The following is a 20087-nucleotide window of genomic DNA, read 5'->3' on the forward strand; positions in this document are numbered from 1 at the left end:
ATTTGGTGCTATTTTTACAAGAAACGGGTTGATTTGTCTTAGGCCATTACCGTCTATTACAGCTGCGAGTCTTGGGGAAAAGGTGGGAAGCGGCAGACGCTGGCATTCTGCCTAAAGAGAAATCAATGAAACAAATTAATCCTTCGCAGGCTGCGGTGACACAGTAATCCATCATTCAGGGGGCGCTTTTACACACTGAATCAGGGAGCGAGGCAGGGAGGTGGAGGGATTGGGGGTCGGGGGACTGGGTTGGTGGGTGCATGCTGGTTGAGGAGGGGTGGGGGAGAGCGGCACTGAGGCCCTGGGGGACAGGGGCAGACATCCATGCTACGGTAGCACAGGGGTAACGGTGGGTGGTGGCAGGGAATCAAGTGGCTCTGAGCCCTTCCTTTACATCCTTGAGCTGCCTGTGGACATACAGAGCAGGAGGAGGAGGAGAGGGACAAAAACACAATCAGCTGAACTGCACCATGGACATGGCTATGATTACACACATATGCCTACATGTATTTTCCCTGTGACTCGTCTGGCTTAACCTCACCACGCTGATGGCTGATGGGAGCTTAATACAGGTGGCAAACATATCATACATCGTGGACCTAACTGGATTTTAAAATAAAGGAGGGAGAACGAGGGGCCACAAGGAAAAGGGAGGAATCAAGAAGACGCTAGAACCCTGCAGTGATTCCTCTTTTTTCATGTGGCCCTGTATTGTTTCGCTCCTGCTTGCAGTGTCCTTCTGACGACACACTATTTTTGCATTGTAGATCATCATAGCAACAGACTAAGGTCCAGGTGTCCCCACCCACAGACATACAGGATGCTCATTGCCCTCTCGCCTCTAAAGCACAGCCCACCATTTTGCTATTCAAAGCGGAGAGCTGTATACACGCACCCAGATTCGCCACAGTGATGCGCCAGTGCACGGCCAATTAGAGCTCAGATCCATCCATGTGACTGAGTCATGTGATCAGATGCCCTGTGAGGAAACAGTCCAGCCCAGGCCAAGATCCGTGTGAAGCAGCTGTACCCTCCGATGAATCACATAACAGCCAACATCAAATGATATCACAATTCAACTGGGAGTGAAGAAGGGGGAAAAAAAACACATACACACATATCGGGATTGATGTGTTTTTATTAAGGTCTTTGCTGTGTTGCATCGCCTTTTAGTAATATTACATCATTATGAAAGCAAGTTCAAGAGCATGATCCCCTCAGTGTTACTGTATCAGTCGGCTTTGTTGGTCTCCAGGCTCCTTTGTGGCAACTGTGACTGCTCTGCTGACATTCATTGATAGTGACTGTGTGTGTTTTTACGGCAGTGACTTGTAGTTTGAGCTCTGATGGAGGGTGGTGATGCTAAGGAAGCTGGGGTCATTGCATGAAAAAAAAAAGTTAATACAGAAACAACAACGACCAGAGCCATTATTTGCCATGTCATTGTAATAGGTGGTGCCACTTACCTTAAACAGCTTCCCGAAGAGGAATACCAATAGCCCCCTTTAACCCCCCACCCCCCTAAAGACACAGGTGGTAGCATTCTGTGGAATGGCATGTCAGAAAATCAGAGAAAATAGTGGGTGGAGGTAAAGGGAGCGAGAGCGGTCAGAGAGCAGAGAGGAGGCGAGCGGGGAGGGAGGGAGGGAAGAAGGGAGGGCAGGGGAAGAAGTGAAAGGATGGAAAAATGTGGGGATATTGCAGCAGAGCGGATGGTGTGAGGGAGGCAGAGTGAGAAATGTTGCCGGAAATGCTAGAGCCAGCAGCGTGTGTAAAGAACCACACTGCAACATTTCTCATCCTTGACACCGCTGACAAGCTTTCCAAACACACACAGTGTGCTTTCAAAAGTACAGGGATGTAATATCCAAATCTTTAACACAGTTTCTCCTCCAAGATCATACTCTTTTGTTTTCCCTCCCTCTGTAAACAAGGCAGATGTCGGGGGTATTGAATTTAACCCAGTGCCGTAATTCTTAATTTGAAGGGTGTGTGCGTTCAAATTCCCACAGCAAATACAATAAAACATGTTTGTGTGCGAGAAGAACTTTCTCTGACTCTCTGGTGGAAGTGGTGGAAGAGTCATAGTGAGAGGAGTGAAAGGGTGAGGAAAGACGGATATGAGCAGAGGGGAGGAGGACAGAAGATTGTTGTGGAATGTTTGCTGTTCTGGCCAGAACTCGACCATCTCATTTGTCAGGGCTTGACCCCAACTCCTGGGTCAAAGGTCGAAGGGAACATCTAAGGGAAACTGACATGGCTATCTCATACACATACACTCACACTCACAGAGAGAGAGAGAGAGAAGTAAACACACATACATGTGTGAGAGTGCCTGTGAGTGTCTCCCCTTTGCACCCCACAGCACTCTTTCTCACATGATTGAATCTCATGCTCAGTACATCTGTATATATCATCATGAATATTCATCCTTGTCGTTTTTGTTTTATTAATGCCGTTACTGAGTTACTGTTATGGTGACCTTTCTCTATCAAAAGATCGGCTGTCAGATTCTCAAAAGTCTTTTTTCCAGAATAAAATAAAATAAAATAAAATAAAAAACATTATTAATCTTTTATTTAAATTCCAGGATTCATTTCTGAGTAAGAAACCTGGTTTTGTATTTGATAAACACACAGTCAAGTAATGTAGCTAATGAAAAATAAAAACTGAACTGAGCCTCTTAAATTGTATTCAGTCGGTGGCTTTTAATTTACCTCTAATGTTGTATTTACCACATGTATGATTAAGTACATCTAGGTTGTCACTGCAGAGCTGTCATGCCAAGTGATCCCAACACTCATACAGTTGTATCACTGTCACTGCCCTATAATCAAACAGCTCTCGCCATAAATTACATCTCATCCCGGTGTCAGTCCTCGCACCACACCGACACGTCCCCCTGTGTGTTTCCTGGCCGCCGCGTCGCTCCCTGCCCTGTGGAGGAGACACACACAGCACAAACCTGGTCACAAAGGGCAAGGTCAGCTCCACTGACTCACTCACGCCAACACTCTTTTCAAATTAAAGTTTCACAATTTCAAATGAAAGTGAGTCTGTGACAATGCAGGAAGCCCTGCTTCAGTGACAAGACATTATCACTGGACACCTGTGAATCATGTGACATTTAGACAATAGCTGAGGGCAGCCACACCTCACACACTGGAAATGACTAATTAAGCTGTGTTTTATTTAAGAGAAGATTATCGTACGCTTACGATCTGTAGCTGTACTCTGGTCCCTCTCTTTTGCACACCCCTGTTAGGAGACAAATTGTTCATTTTTGTCGCTTCAAATTCAGCCTCCCTACCTCCTTCTTTCTCGGCTTAAAAAAAAAATTCTGACAGGTAGCACAGCAGCTGATATTCATGGCTTTGAGATGCATCTTAAATCTTACACCTTTGTCATTCTTTGGCCGGAGACATCAAACAGGTGCTATGAATAATTTATCTTAAGAGTTTCACATTGATAAGGTCACAATCTGCCAGGTCTGGACACTAAACACAGGCCACCACCACACCTTCTCTTTCGCTGTCTCTTTACACACATGTGCCCTCACACGCAAACACCAGACACACACCTTTCAAATGAAAATACACAAAACCTCAAGAGGATTTTGTTCATGTGTGTGGGTGTGAGAGAGAAAGGGAAGAGGAGCGGAGATAGGGTCTCTTGGTTTAAATGATAGCTTTTATAGTATTTTAGTCAGAAATGTGTTTCGAAAAATACATTTCTTTCACAGAATGACTGTATTATCTGTGCTATGTTGCAGTATAATGATTAATAATATTTCCCAGTTGTCTAGCAGTGTTGAAATTAAAGTGAAACTGAAATTGCAGCTTCATGTTCCTTTTCATTTCTGACACAAAACACTTCTCAAGGTTGGTAAATGTAAATAAGTAAATATACTGTATATGTTTTCAGTCAAACCGCCTTCTGAGAGTTTGTGGAGAATTTTTTTCTGATGTAAACTACAGTGCAGCAGTGTGCTCAGTCACTCTCAGCTCCAGCATGTTGACGGTTCAGCTACACTACATTTCTAATTAAACCCCTGCTGTGTGTTGATTTTTGGTAAAAAAAAAAAAAAAATGTGAGGAAAAAATATAACGCTGTGCTGATGTGATGCCACTCATTTAGGTACAAACCACAAGTTAAAACAACCAAATGAGTTGAACCACGAATAGGAGAGGAGAGAGAGGGTGGGGTGGGGGCAAACTGTGACCCAGCATCAGCAAACAGTGCAACAACTATCTGCTAAGAGAGAGAGGGAGATAGACTTTGTTTACATGCAAATTATTTGTGGTTAATCTCATATTTTGTCTGATGTGATTTCACATATTCAATATTCATGTCAGTGTAAAAAAAAAAAAAAAGTGGGTAAACTCTTGTTAAGATGAGTCCACCACCACAACATTTCACCACCTCCACAGTGACGGGACACTTCATGATCAGTGAGCTTCACCATGTCATACCCCCCCACCCCACCACTCCCTCCCGACTGCACACGGGGAATCACTCCTCCACTGTGTCGACCCCCCCGCGCCTCACCCCAGCCCGCAATAATCGCAATACTTCTTTAAAAAATTGTTTTGCACTCCTCTGTGTCGGAGGGTAATCTCGCTCTTTTGTCGTGGAGCTATATTTCTACTGTGTGTTGTCGGATAATGTGAGGATGGGATGAAAGGTAATCTGCGTGCAGAATTCCTAAAGCTCCCTTATCCTTGTTGAATTTCTCAAGAATTCCACCTTTGCCCTCCGGTTTCCCTGAAATAAATTACTTTAAGGGTGAGATGCCTTCACGCACCCCCCGTTTGGATCCCGTCTTTTGTGTGTGTGTGTGTGTGTGTGTGTGTGTGTGTGTGTGTGTGTGTGTGTGTGTGTGTGTGTGTGTGTGTGTGTGTGTGTGTGTGTGTGTGTGTGTGTGTGTGTTCCCTTCTTTAAACGCAGTCAAACAGGTATTAAGTCTTATTTTAATTCACTTTATTCCTTAAGGCGGCATCTCTCCCTGGATATTTCACAGGCACTCTGGGAACACGAAGAACTGATTTTCCAAAGTTGCATGAAAATAGAAGCCCTCGATATTAAAATCATTACCTATTGTGTTGATCATTTATGATTACAATAGTACATGAATATAAACAGGTTGTTTTTAACCCCACCTGAAGGCACGAGCAGTCAAACCTGTCTGATAAAACATTCCCCCTGTCATTTCGCTTTCTGTTCTGCTCAGTTTACTGTGTTTCACTTTAGCTGCTGATTGATATGCGCTGGGCTTGCGTTCACTGTGGATCACTAAGAAGTGCACACGCTGTTGAAAATCTGTTTCCCTTCATCTAGCCTCTGGTACTTAAACTTTGGTTTTTTGGTGTACTACAAAATTACAGTGTTTGCACTGTGGAACCACGAGGGTTTGAGTGCTAATGGATTTATAATCTCCGTCTCTGGGACCATCCAGAGTAATTAGCACATAGGCTCTAAAGATATGATGGTTAGTGAGCAATAAAGCCATTGCCCATAGCATAAACTGACAGTCCTTCTAACTTAACTCCAACCTCAAGCCTAATTGGGAAAGTCATTGCTGTTATTGTCCTCAATTATAGTCTGGGATGCAAAAACCCTGGAAAGAGACTTTCATTCATCACGTCTAAAAGTGAAGGGTCTCAAATCTCTGGAGAGGCAAGGCCATATTAAAAATAATGAGGAAATAAACAATAATGTACGAAGATGATTCACAGGGTAGTGCAGTTTTACACTTTAAATCTCTTTTAAGAGTGAAATGATAAGTTAAAAATATCTGACTCAAAATTATGATGAAATAACATAGAAATGATCCGGTTTGTCCTATTACACATAACTGCTGTTTGTATCCGTCGGCTTTAATTTGATATGTAAACTTTGGCTGCTTGTGGAGAGACACTTTGCAGTTTTCAGTAATTATTAATAGCCATGCTATTTTGTGAACTTTTGTTGTCTGCTAAATGCCTCGCTCTTAAATGCTGCAGACTATAGGCTCAACGATATTTCCACTATTTCTCATGAATGGCCTTTCCATTAAGAGCGATTAGATTATGTCTATTGAAAGTTGCTGATCCATGGAAAAAAAAAAGCTAGCGGATAAAAGGCGATTTCAAGTGACCTTCTCGTCCCTTTCACACCAATCTGAGCCCCCAGAATAATTTGGGGATCAGATTTGGACAAAAAAAAAAAAAGGACGCACCCCCACTCACTCACTCTCTCTCTCTCTCTCTCTCTCTCTCTCTCTCTCTCTCTCACTCACACACACGCGCGCGCGCGCGCGCACACACACACACACACACACACACACACACACACACACACTCAACCCCTCCCCTTTTATCATACAGCCACGCAAAGCAACAAAACATCCAATTCAAACTTCACAATAAGTTCTATGTTTTTGTTCTATAAATTAGGAGCTGCAGTTAGTTGACGTTAGCTGTGTGCACCGTGAAAATCTGACTTTTTTTCTACTCAAAGTGCCATTTAAGTGCTGACTGGAGAGGTTTGAGAAAAGTTGCAATAACTTCACTAGACTCCCACTTTTAAAACCATGTCAGAATCACATTTGCCTTTATCAGGTCGAAGGCTTTGATGTCATTGCATTTTTGAATGGTTTGATTTTAATTTAATTTAATTTTTTTTGAATAAAACAAACAAACAACAAACATTGCCTTTGTTGCCCAACTAATAAATCAATATGGCACTGCAGGGTCCGGGTAACATGGAGCAGGGACATGATCCGGAAGCTCATTATGTAAAAAAAAAAAAAAAGATTACATTCAGAACATACTGTTGAAATAAGAACAAGGTAAAACAACGTATGCATTGTCTTCATTTATTATTAGTGTGACACACATGCTGCAAGACACTGTAGCTGCATCTACATCTCGGTTGTACCAAATGTGAAACACACTGGCCTTATGTTAATGAGCTTATATGCTCGGGCAATTAATAAAAACACATAATAGAAAGTACAAATTACCCTGTACAGTAAATAGCTTAACAGGCAAACGCGTGTAATGGCTTTGTCAGCAGCGCAGAAGTGTTTACTTACTAAATCATGAGTTTCTCCATTATTAATTAAAATAACTTCAGTCACAAACTTCTCAATTCTACACACGAGCACGGTCCAACACGTGTGAAGTTATATTTGAGCTTTGTGAGCTGCATCTTGTTGCCACAAATGACTATTACTCAGTGTCTATTATTCCAAGCAGGACCCAGCAGGGAGACGTGTAACGATGCTCAGGGTTCCAAGCGTAAAGGTGCTTTCGGCCGTTGAATTATTATATTAATAATTTTGCGGACAGATGTTGAAAGTAGCCTCAGCTGCGAGTTGCCCTCTGTCCCACCGTCCACAAACACAACACTGGCGTCTACACAGGAGACGGTTTGAGCACAGGCCCCCTTTGAAAAGCGAATCTAAGCCCATGCAATGTCTTATTGACTATATGCTGTGGTTGTAACCCTGATGTGATTACACACAATCAATAACAAGCAGAAGCTCGACTATTTATAAATCTCTGCTTCTGTTTGCATCATTTTAAATGCCCCCAAAACGCGCACTTGTGGTCATCTGTTGTTTTATTGGGGAGGGGGCTTGCACTTCTGACCTCAGTGTTTTCCCAACTGATAGTGCTGCTTGTTGGCTTCAGCTGTGTTAAAGCTGCATTTCTTCAGCCTCATGAGATCCCAACGTACCCGTGTTCAAAAGTGGAGTCACTCACTGATCGTCTCAGATTTGGCAAAATGTGCTTTTAATCCCTGTAAATATTTGACCAATAAAGTATTTGACAAAACTTTGACACAGGGGAAATTTACACAGCCATCGATAATCCATTCCTTGATTATTACACTGTGATACAAATAGAAAAGGGCAGATTGGACCTTAATATTGAAAGCTCACTTTATTCCAACATTTGATTACACTATATGCAAAAGCCTGCTGTGTATTGCGTAAAAGGCATCCAGTACCTGTTTAATAATAATGTGATGATGTAATTCTTCAGTAAGTTTATGCATTATAGAGACATGCACATTTTGCTGCCCAAATAAGAACAAGGAGGAATCTCAAATAATAGGAAATAAAAAATAAATTTGACTTGGCTCATGTAAAAAGTATTAATTAGCATGAGTTTAATGCATCTAGGATTAAGGTCAATGTTATTATGTAATGCTATTTTACAAAGCTGTTTAACGTGGCAGTTTGTCCTGGAATAGCCTAAGTTAGCCTGTCCTACATTGCTGCATCATTTATTTTAGATAGTCAGTTTTTATTACAGCCCCTTTCTATCAATAATTCTGCTTTGATCAGTCACATTACATATCATCTTACATTTACTCCCTGCAGCTCTTTCTCACATATAATGTCTTTTTTCTTGTGCGTGAGATTTTTTTTAATTGTATTTTTGCCTTGATCTATTGTTTATTTTGCATTTGACAGTATAGACGTTAAATATGCACTTGGAAAAGAGTGTAAAAGATGGGCAGCGGCTGGTCTCCTTGATCAGCCTCTTAATCCGGTGACACTATCGCCGAGACAAACAGCCTGCTATCGATCTTTTCACTATGTGTTCAAACAACAAATAGCCTTCCAGGTGAGGTGCACGGGACGTGCAAAATAGCTCCCATGTCCAGCGGCACAACAAGCAGCCTGTAATAACATTACTACTATCTGATGTACAAATCGGTGGGGACAGCTGGGAAACGGGGGAACGAGGCTCGATAATCGGCGGTAAAGTGGAGAAAAGATGCGGCTGTCCGCTAGAAAAGTTGGGACTCTGACACATGCCGGGGTCGACTACATGGTTTGAAGTTAACGGTCATGTGGCGTAACACTGAGATTGTAGCCTTGCGCTCAGAGCCATGCGTGTGTAGCGTAGGAGAAGTGAGAAATAAATAGTGTACTTGCCTTTATCTGCGGCTGGTTTTATCCAGGTAGAAAGCTGCTCCTCTACTGGTAACCGCCGTCGCTGGTGCTTCTTCTTTTAATGTCCTGCTGTCCACTTTCTCCTTTTTCTCTCGCCGTTTCTCAGCTTTCTATTAGAGCTTCTACCCTGCTCCCATTCGCTGTCCCTCTCACTCTCTCCTCTCTCCTCTTCTCCTGCGGAGCCCCTTTCCAATCTGTGGAGTTAAATCTTAATGATACACTTACAGAAAAAATTCTTTGTCCGATTTAATCTTATTGGTTTCACCTTTTCAAAGAGCTGGAGACATGGCCGGGGAGTTTCAGTGGAGTGTCCGAGACATGGACGGGAGAGAGAGCTCTCATGTTGAATACTTAAAAAACAACCCATCCCTCCTATGCGTTTCCAAAGGGGGCACTTGCATATTTACACTCCATTATATCTGCTAATATCTCCGTGTGCTTAAAGATCTGTGCAAGACGACTTTGTTTGTTTTTATTAAACAATAATTTGATGTATTTTGAGAGGTTATACTTCTCCAATATGGTGTATTACATGGTTTTTGAGGAGGAATTGCGCACATCGTTTTGACATTATGTTTCATCCAAATCAAAGTGTATTCAAAATGTTAGTCTACTTTTGAGACTCTTTCTGTTTTCGTTGTGATAGAACCAGCATTTATTGTTGTTCTTTTAAACTTCTTCTCTTTCTCATACACACTTTACATCAAAATAGTGCTCTTTCCAGGCAGTCAGAAGAAACGGGAGAAAACATTTCGCAAAATTCAGTCTCATTTTATTTTCTAAATGAACTTCTAAGTTTAAAAAATCCATGTTTGATGACTTGTGCATGCATTAATATGGGGTTGTAATTGTGCAATGTACGCTAGATGGCAGCGCGATCCAGACATTTTTGAGTTGTGGAGGGAGTAAGCCTGCAGAAACCCTGATACAAAAAAGCCGGAATCCCCATGCAAATTCCCAGCAACTTCACATGATTTTGAATTACTGTCATTATTAAGACATAATATGACACCAGCTCAGTGATTGTGGAGACTACAGGACCTCGGTAATTATTGAATATTGCTTATTGCCCCGTCTATTTTTAGAGATTTTCGGCCGCTGGCACGACATCCCGTTTGTATAACACGCTGTCTTTAATGCATCAGTCTTCTCATTGACATTTTCCCCCTTTATAAGCTCCTTTAAACTAAATTGTAAGTTTTAATCAGCGAGACTGTGCCGATTACAGTCATGGATTTACCGCAATGCGCATGCCAAAGACAAAACAACGTGTGAAAATATGAATCCGCTTCAAGCCAATAATGACACCCGTTAATTCTATAATAAAGATTCGAGTCCGACACAAACCATTTAGAAACTTTGGGGAATATGTGAGCCAAGAGTCCCCCTTTCGCCGCTGCGCACAGTTTTTGGTTTATTTGTCGTGCGTAAAACCTTTGTCCCCCCCTTGCCTTTACCCCGCTTTTTCAGCTATTCTATCCAGGGTTTCTTCCTCTTTTTGGTGACAATAGACGGCCCATACTAATCAGGTTTCAAAGTAAATAGCAGCGCGGGGCGAGCTCAATGTAAATTGTGCCTGTCGGAGCCCCCCAGCCCCTCCAGTCGTAGATGGCAACACTGCAAAAAATATCCATTCTCGGCAATCAGTCGGTTCACTGGGCTATTGAGTCTGGAAATCTTGGATTCAGCGAAACGGCACTGAATCTTACATCGGGGGAGATGTGTCCACTTGTTTCCAGCGTCAAACGACGCATCTCTGTGCATTTTATTACATTCACTGTTTATCTTTAACGCAATCTCTGTGTATAGGCTACTCTGCCTTATGTCAACATATTGACCACCAGTAAAAATATCCCCCCGGTTTCTGTATTCGGACTGTGACTGGAAACAAGTGGAAATCAGTAAACTCCACTTGCATTTTTTCCACTGTTTTCATGAAGAAATAACATTTTGAGATTTGAACACGAGACCGACGGGCTTTTCGGGATGGACATTTTTTGCAGTGAATGAACAGAGGGGGACTCTAACCAATGGAGAGAAAGAGAGGGCTTGGCTATAACCTTAGCCTCCCATTTTCTCTCTCTCCCTATCCCCCCCCCCTCTCCTCCTCTCCTCCTCCTCTATGCAGGGCTCTGGCCAGTCAGTCGCCTTTGATTATCAGTCTCCAGCAGCCCCTCTCTTGGCTCCTTGACATGAGCACCATATAAGGCGCAGCGATCTCCATAGAAACGTGTCAGTTTCAATAGTAGTGTCAAAGTTCACTATATACAGACATTCGCGCAGATCCCCCGTTTCGGAAACATTGCTCTGCTGGTCCTCCCGTTTAAGCGCATTCATTTTTGGGTCTCTCCTTCTTCTTGCATATTCTATTAGTTGTTGGTGTTTTTCCTCTTCTTTTTTTATCTTTTCTCTTCGTATCTCCATTCCTCCTGCTGGAGAGAGGTGAAACTATACATGGGCACTTCATTCGGCGACGCGGTTTTCTTTCGCTGCTGGGCGAGATGATGAGGTTTATTTAAGAATATAGATGTAAAAATCCAGCTCTTCAGTTTTTCCTCCCCTCCTATACGGCGAAGACGGGAGTGTAAAGGAGCAAGGGGAAGAAAAGAGAAAGGAATTTATCTCCGCAGCACTTTGGATCGCGTGTCTTTCCAGCAAAAGGTTTTTTTACTCGTTCCAGCGTCCATGTGAATCGCTCCTGCTGCCTTTCCTTTGTGGCTATTTTATATCAAACTGCAATTTGTTACGTCTGGACTCGGGTTTTCCTACAAGATTAGGGATTCCTGAATGGCTGACTGCAATTTACCTTGGAACTGGCCTCCCGATACTTGCATATCCTGATCGGGTGCCTATTCAATCGCCCTCCTGTATTTTGAATGTATTGATCGCGTTGTACTCCCCTTCTTACCCCATATGAGATTGCGTGCTCCGATTTGACTTTGCACTGCCCCGTCTTTTGAGATCTATTTTTTCCCTCCTCTACGCTTCATAAACACCGGCGATCATTTCGCTTTATAGCACTTTCCGGGGCCGAGATATGGCAATGGTAGTTAGCGTCTGGCGAGATCCGCAGGAAGACGTGGCCGGAGGACCTCCGAGCGGCCCCAACCCAGCAGCGCAGCCGGCGAGGGAGCAGCAGCAGGCGGCGTCGGCGGCGCCGCACACTCCGCAGACCCCCAGCCAGCCGGGACCCCCGTCCACACCGGGGACTGCCGGGGACAAGGGGAGTCAAAATTCTGGACAGAGTCAGCAGCATATTGAATGTGTGGTTTGCGGAGACAAATCGAGCGGCAAACACTATGGCCAGTTCACCTGCGAGGGATGCAAAAGTTTCTTCAAGAGGAGTGTACGGAGGAACTTAACATACTCATGTCGTGCCAATAGGAACTGTCCCATTGACCAGCACCACCGAAATCAGTGCCAATACTGCCGGCTGAAGAAATGTTTAAAAGTGGGAATGCGGCGGGAAGGTGAATATATATATTTTAAAGTCAACTCATGTATACGCATACTAGTAAGAGACGAATAGGGCTGCCATGTTGCATTAAGGTCACAGGCTATATGGCTGGGCATACTGCAGTCTCCATCCATGTTTTTGAGGGATGTTTGCATGAACGATTAGTCTGTCTGCCTATGTGAGAGAAGGGTAAAAGGCCAGTGCAGCCACAGCAGCTCTGCTGGTGAACGCAGGTCGTCTGAACAAAGCGGCTCGTCTCGCTGACCCTTTTATTTTGTTTTTCATGCAGTCTAAACTGTACTATTACCAAGCAAAGGCATTAAGCCCAATAGGCCCGTTTTACGCATAGGTTTTAGAGCAGAAGAGGGGTTATGTTTGTATGTATGTGTGTGCGTGTGTGTGTGTATGTGTGTGTGTGTACGTCTGCCCGAGTGTGAGTGTGTGTGTTGTATGTGTGTGTGTGTGTGCAATGTGTACAGCGTGCAGAGCTAATAGTCTCTTCCATAACTATGTGCAGCTAACTAATTTATAATTGTACAGTGGGGTTTGTAAGCTGTGTGTGAATGTAAAATGAACACACTACAAACCCACGTCTCTCTCCAGCCTCTTGTGCTGACTAGACAGCTCAGACTCACTGAATAATGCCGCTGAAGTTGTTCATGGCTAATTGTTTTGCTTGCTGCATTACAGGCCGTAGAACTTTCGTCCTTATGTCAAGTGTTTTGTCCAAATTTATGCAAACATCCCTCATTTTAAATCTACTATTTGTAGTGCACACTACCAGCCCACGTCTAACGTCCACTGAGTTACATTCATATTTTATTTTTAATATCAAACAATAGCTGAATTGCTTGTATTCTCAACTGACCTTTTGGTGTGGCTAAAATATAAAAAACGGGACTGCGTTTAACCGTAATTATCAGTCATATTTGTAATATGTTTGGCCACAATTGATAATTATTAAAATAAACAAAAAGCCACATAAATAAAATACCGAAGTAATATAAGTTAACTGTTACACGTACTGTGTAACTACGCCTTGAAAATTTCATGATAGTAAATTAGGTAAATTTACTTTTGGAGAGCAGAAAATGTGTGTGTTTTCGGTGTAAAAGTGACTCTATTTCCATTTTGCCCTGCAGCCCATGTAGCCTGAATCCTTAAATACAAATGCAATCAGTGTGAAGCTTGAGGGACACAAACACATCTGTATTGATGATTTGTTTATGTTGTCGATAGAATAATCTGGAATATTATAGTTTTACAAAGAGCATACAACAGTCAGTGGGTTTTGAAAAGCGTGCAGAATTAGAATTTCAGAGCATGCCGTTTTACAGAGAAGGGGCACACTAGCTGTAGCCTGCTTGACTGTTGCACTACTACTCATGAACAATGTTTATCAGTCCTGGATGCACATTTCCTCTTTTTCTCTTTCTTTTTGTCAGCGGTTCAGCGAGGACGAATGCCTCCAACCCAGCCGAACCCAGGCCAGTACGCGCTGACGAACGGGGATCCTCTGAATGGCCATTGCTATCTGTCCGGATACATCTCGTTATTGCTCCGGGCTGAGCCTTACCCGACGTCCCGGTACGGGAGCCAGTGCATGCAGCCCAACAATATCATGGGCATCGAGAACATCTGCGAGCTGGCGGCTCGTTTGCTCTTCAGCGCCGTGGAGTGGGCGAGAAACATCCCTTTCTTTCCCGACCTGCAGATCACCGACCAGGTGTCCCTTCTCAGGCTGACGTGGAGCGAGTTGTTTGTGCTTAACGCGGCCCAGTGCTCCATGCCTCTGCATGTGGCCCCTCTGCTCGCCGCGGCGGGCCTCCACGCCTCCCCGATGTCCGCGGACCGCGTCGTGGCTTTCATGGATCACATCCGGATCTTCCAGGAGCAAGTGGAGAAGCTTAAGACCCTGCACGTAGACTCGGCAGAGTACAGCTGCCTGAAGGCCATCGTGCTTTTTACATCAGGTGGGTGTCCAACATGTCACATAGGAACATGTCTATAATCAAATGAGGCCTAGTTACAGTTATGTTACTGGGAGCGAGGCTCGTAGGGCGAAGTGCTGTGGCATCAAGGATATGGTTGTCAAGCGAAGGCTGGTCACAAATCTGAGTTTACGAGATGTTTGTGTTGCCGATGGAATAGCTATTTTGTCAACAGCTTGCTACATATCCTCTTACATGCATTCCCATGTCAGTTGTAGCCGCAGCATAAGACGTGTAAACAAATCCAGATTGAGTGAGCGCATCAAGTTTTTAAGTGTAACACCCAGTCCAGTGCTTTTTAAACAGGAGACAACTGACAGTCTCTATATGTGACTATTTTATAATTGTTGAGTTAAACTTTTTTTTTTTTTTGAACACGTCTGAGCCGACACCGAGATTGTAGCTTCGCGGCCATAAATTTTGGAACAGGTGTCAAATAATTGAGCGTAAAGATGAAATAGTCTATCACTGGGTGATATATGACAGCTGATGCATTTATGAGTGTTGGTGCGTGCTTTCATCCTTGTTTTGCGTGCACAAACACATGTCTTGGGGGGCAGGAAATAATCCTTAGCAGAGTGAGATCAAAAAAAAGCTGATGGAAGTTGACTCATATGTCAGTGCATCGCTTCTGTAACACACAAAGCAACACTGCTGTATAGATTGTTTGTAGATTAATTTTAGCTGACCTATTAATTTTCTTACTTATTGAGGATAGGTTCTCTTGTCGCACACGCTTTGGAAAGTCATCAGCAGTAATTTTCAAAAGTAACCTACATTGTTGATAGCTTAATTGATGGCTGACTGGGGCAAGGTCCTAAAGGTCCTCATTTACTGTCGGTGCGTAATTTAGATGCTATTTTGGAGCTGCTTGTGTACACTTGGTGCCATTAGGCCTATTATGTCAAGGGAGTCTCTTGATGATGGGAAGGAGAAGGAAAGTTTAAATTCACTCACTTACAGGCCCCAAACTACTTCTGAACTTATCTCAAAGTTTTGACCTCATTGTCTCCTATTTGTCCCGTTATAAAATTCGGTAACATGGTTGTACACAATCTATAATTGGGCACGTTTATGATAAAATATTCAGATTTACTGGGATTTTCAGATTTGGATTTATATCGAAATAATTATCACTTTCAATATCCCTAGAAAGCGTCTTATCTCCTTTTTATATTAAGAGTGGTTACACTTGTCTTCAAGGATATTTTAATAATTATTGTTTATTATTTACTTATCGTCACTGGAATCTACAACTACATATAAACACACCACCGTAACTGTTGTATATTATATTATTTTATATTATATTATATTATATTGTATTATATTATATTATTATCTTTTTTTGTGAAAAAAATCCCCATTCCATATTAAAATTTGACACAGTGTGTCCTAATGATTATAAGATTTGTGTAATCAGGGTGTAAATTATCTAAACTAAGTTAGAGTGCTGACCAAACTTGTAAATAGGAACTCGGACATGGTTTCCTTCTACTAAACCACCCTCAATATTCAATTTTCCTGTTTTGACGGATACGACCTTACCACATAGGATTTCCTACAGTTAGAGGACTTTCTTTATTTTTTTATACAAATATATATATATTTATTTATATATTTAGTTTCAGGAGATATAATAACTACTTTCAGTCATGGGGTTTGGCAGCTAGGTTAATTTGGCACACCAAAATTTGAACGCAAACTGAGAGAAAAATATATGTTTTAACATGGATACGTATTTTGTCATAGTTACCATATTCAAGTGATGTGACATCCTGTTGGATTCATTTTATTCACTATTAGTCTGCCCATCCTGTAATGTTATCCTGTGCACTGACATATTGGGCCATATTTTCCAATTGCACGGCGTTTCAGTAATTCACCCCAAATTACCCAGAGAAACTTCGTACACACATTAACATCCTCCATGTTTTCTAACAGATCATGTAGTTAGGTTGATAGGCTACAACTGGTGTTGGCCATAACAAGTCACATGGCACTTTGCCAAGACCAGCGAGGATTGTTTTCCTTTAATAACACCAGACATGTCAGCATTTGATGCATAAATAATGATGGCCAGGGAAAACTATTTCACCACAGTTAAAGATCATTGTCTTACATGAACTCCTCGTCCACATGTGCACAGTGCAGTGTGTGCCTTTGCTAACCTACCACAGAAATAGTCGTTTGCGAATCTGGAAGCTATCTGCTCCCATGTCCCAGTCTATTGAGGTAGTGGGGTGCAGGGTTGCAGGCAGGCCTTATGGAGAACTATGGGGTGTCTTTGACCAGCTTTCTCTTGACACATACATTCAACTGCAGCCTATTCCCTGCAATGCTTTGAACTTTCTATATCGCTGCCTTTCAATATTCATGCCAAGTATTATAATTTACAAGAATTTTCCAAATGTAATTAATTTCAACCCTATTGATTGCTGTAGGTTTTAAAACGGACACTCAGCGTTAATCCACAGGGATTTGCATACGTGGGGCACTGACCGGCCGGACTAAGGTCACAGTAAATCACCCCGAGATCGCAGCGTTGCCCCCGGGTTCATAAGGTTATTGTGTCTGGCCATAGTGAGTTATAGCAGTGAGAAATCACGAATAGGCTTAAAAGCCTCTGCCCGGTCTTTAATGTAGTGGTGTTTGAAAACTAAAGAAGTCTTCCTTGTGTAGTTTCGACAAAAACACAGCTCAATGCAGAATCTTTTAAGGACAGCCCAGACTCCATGTGGGACCATATACACCAGCGGTTATGCTCTTGCGTCTCTATGCGTTAATAAGCAGTGGACTAGAGCACGCATGCTCGGGCTGCGTGAAAAATGGTGCTCTTTATAACAGACTAAAACATCGCAAGACACTAACAAGCCATATATGCTTTTGTCTATACTGAAGCGTGGTTGCACACGGCTGCATGAGCCACCAGTGAGCACCAAAACACATGCACGCCTCGGCTGCTTTGCTGCTGGTGCTGGCGCTGGTGCTGCTGCTGCTGCTGCTGCTGCACAGGCTCATTTTCTGACATTTTATGTCGCTTCTGCGTGACTATTGACTTCACCTCCTCTAATAAATTTGATTGCTTCCAGCGGCCTGTCCTATAGGCTCCATCGAAAAACAGGCCAAGAGTGGTCTATGGAGAGAAGAGCAGCGAAATGACTTAACAGCTTACTGCAGAGTAATTAGGTCACATTACATCCAGTGTAATTTCAGATTCATCAGTGCCGTTTATGTTTCCTTATACTTGAATCCCCAGAGTCCAGACATCAAGAGCAGCGGCCTTTGGGCCTATAGCCTACCTTTCGCCTTTGCTCCATTGGCCCATCAGTTCCTCCTAATACACGCTCACAACGCTGTTTTCACCACGTTTAGCTCCACATTCTTGTTGATTGTTGTAAGAGCAGAGCAGAGCAGAGCAGAGCAGAGCAGAGCAGAGATATCCTCCTCTGTGCTGTGCATCCACTACTCCAGCGAGCAAGCCCCTTGTTTATTCTGTATGACAGTCCCACTCGCTCAGTGTGATGTAGCATGTTTGGGCAGTGTGTTTGTTCATTCCACTTTGTCAATAACACGTAAAGGCTGATGTTGAATGATAACTAGAGCGCTTTTGCAGGACGTAAATTGGGAATGGCAAAGTGTGCACTTTGCCAGAGCTAGCCCACGTGAGGCAAAAAAAAAAGAAGAAAAAAAATGACCATGTGGTTTTGTGTTCATATTTTGTACAGACATTTGAAGCGGATTCTTCAGACATGTATATACAGTATATTTAAAAATAATTATGAAAGAAAAGTAATATCTGTATTTAACATCAGTTCCTCTCTGTGCTTCTCTGGAAGTTTGCTGAGCTGAGAGGCTGATTTATTTCAAAAAACATAATTTCCATAATATATTTACAGCCCACATATCTTCTTTTACTTGTTCCTCCACATGTTGAAGTTTAACGACAATATAATATCAGCTTCAGGTACTTTTCCACAACATGCTGCACCTTGTGGTTTTGGAGAAGTGACGAGCCTAACCACAGTGTTTTTGGTGTGTGTGCTTCCCAGACGCTTGCGGCCTGTCGGACGCTGCTCACATCGAGAGCCTACAGGAGAAATCCCAGTGCGCCCTGGAGGAGTACGTGAGGAGCCAGTACCCGAACCAGCCCAGCCGCTTTGGGAAGCTCCTGCTGCGGCTGCCCTCTCTGCGCACCGTCTCCTCGTCGGTAATCGAGCAGCTGTTCTTCGTCCGCTTGGTAGGTAAAACTCCTATTGAAACCCTCATCAGGGATATGCTATTATCCGGGAGCAGCTTCAACTGGCCTTACATGTCCATCCAATGATCCTTATATGAAAGTGGAAAAAAGAGAGGGAAAAAAGGACCAAAATTCAGCACCCCTCACCCCATCCTCCTCCAAGAAGACTATATATAGGACCTTTTCTGAGAAACTTGGAAGACATTACTTTTTTTCTGTCTTCTGGGACTGTGATGGAATACATTTATGTACAGAAAAATATTGGAACTGGACTTTACACCTGTGTAAATCCACCCTCATCTTCAAGAACAATACTCTTCATTTTGTAAAATACTAGTCTTTATTTTCCTTTTTTTTTGTAAAAAATACAAATAAAATGAAAAACATCATATGCGCAGTAAGAAAAAAAGAATCAAGACTTAGCGGGAAAATAATGTTTCCAAGCAATTATAAGAATTGTCCTGTGTCTATGTACCTCTCTGTTTTGTATTTTTTCTGGTTCTAAACCAGGGTTTCTGTGATTCTATACTAATAATTTTTGATATAACCTTTTGCTTCTTATAATGAGTGCGATATATGTTGTCGAAGCTATGTTCTCCAAGAATTAAAATTGAAGTGAGAATTTAAAAACAGAAAAATAAAGAAATTTAGACAAATAAGAAACAGTCTAATCGCTATGACAATATCACCACTGATGGTTGAACTTTTTTCCCAATTGATACGATGGACCTGCAACAGCAGCAAACTGGCCTCCAGGACATTTTTACTGGGAGGACGTCTGGGGCGCCTTTCCCCCGGGCCATGAATGCGCGTGGAGTCGATCATCAGTCAAAGAGGAGAGACATGAAAATCAAAAGCACTTTTAATATATCATTTCAAATACATTTTGTTTGTTTCGTCTTGAAAATTTTCATTGTTTCTTGAATTTTATTGGTTGTTGCCTTCAATTTGCTTACTCCATGATGCAGCTTTTTGCAGAAGGGTCGGTTGATGAAGTTGTGTGATGGTGACTGTACTATTAAAAAAAAAGAAAAAAAGAAATAGGCAACGATGTCTCATTGTCAAGCATTTTCCTGGAAGCGAATGTCAAGATGCTCGGGCTTATTTTGAACCATCTGAGGAAATGTCTTGTCTCTGTGCTCCTGGCTTCTCTAAGAAGAGCGCAAGTGCATCTTACACAGTTGTCCTACAGTGAGACACATAATTCTGAACACACTGTTTACCTCTATTACACCTATCAGTGGCAACGAGGTGATACACGGGATTAAGTGTGGTAATTACACAATGGTTGCATACCTTACATTTTAACAAACCCACTGACATAACTGGCAATGCGAGCACAAAGGAGGGGAGGCTAAACGTGAGGAACTACAGCACTGAGCTCTCTGCCAGCCTGTGAGCGCATTAATGTTTAATATTTTCCCAGACAGCAAGGGAAGCCTGCGCACC

The 20087-nt window shown here is 42.6% G+C and overlaps 1 protein-coding gene and 1 long non-coding RNA gene across 2 annotated transcripts; one reads left to right on the forward strand and one right to left on the reverse strand.

The window, feature by feature from the left end:
• Positions 1 to 1120: 1120 nt before the first annotated feature.
• Positions 1121 to 9336, reverse strand: LOC146981654 (uncharacterized). The gene is made up of 5 exons (XR_015036598.1): positions 9216 to 9336; positions 8929 to 9144; positions 2849 to 2932; positions 1467 to 1544; positions 1121 to 1362 (listed from the first exon to the last, which is right to left on the reverse strand). It is a non-coding gene; the product is annotated as an uncharacterized LOC146981654 (long non-coding RNA).
• On the forward strand, positions 8907 to 19679 carry nr2f1a (nuclear receptor subfamily 2, group F, member 1a). Its single transcript, XM_085787101.1, has 3 exons — positions 8907 to 12420; positions 13853 to 14380; positions 18451 to 19679. The coding sequence occupies exons 1-3, from the start codon at positions 11988 to 11990 to the stop codon at positions 18723 to 18725; spliced, it is 1236 nt and encodes a 411-aa protein (XP_085643227.1). The 5' UTR covers positions 8907 to 11987; the 3' UTR covers positions 18726 to 19679.
• Positions 19680 to 20087: the final 408 nt, after the last annotated feature.

The sequence above is a fragment of the Trachurus japonicus genome, chromosome 9, assembly GCF_045865225.1.
Source record: "Trachurus japonicus isolate A0001 chromosome 9, Traja_1.0".
NCBI lineage: Eukaryota > Metazoa > Chordata > Actinopteri > Carangiformes > Carangidae > Trachurus > Trachurus japonicus.

What these genes read in the sequence shown, in the direction of transcription:
- nr2f1a (XM_085787101.1), top strand. Translation starts at nt 11,988, where the DNA reads ATGGCAATGGTAGTTAGCGTCTGGCGAGATCCGCAGGAAGACGTGGCC. An exon ending in AGTGGGAATGCGGCGGGAAG is followed by an intron (nt 12,421 to 13,852) that starts GTGAATATATAT and finishes TCTTTTTGTCAG; the next exon opens with CGGTTCAGCGAGGACGAATG. An exon ending in CATCGTGCTTTTTACATCAG is followed by an intron (nt 14,381 to 18,450) that starts GTGGGTGTCCAA and finishes TGTGCTTCCCAG; the next exon opens with ACGCTTGCGGCCTGTCGGAC.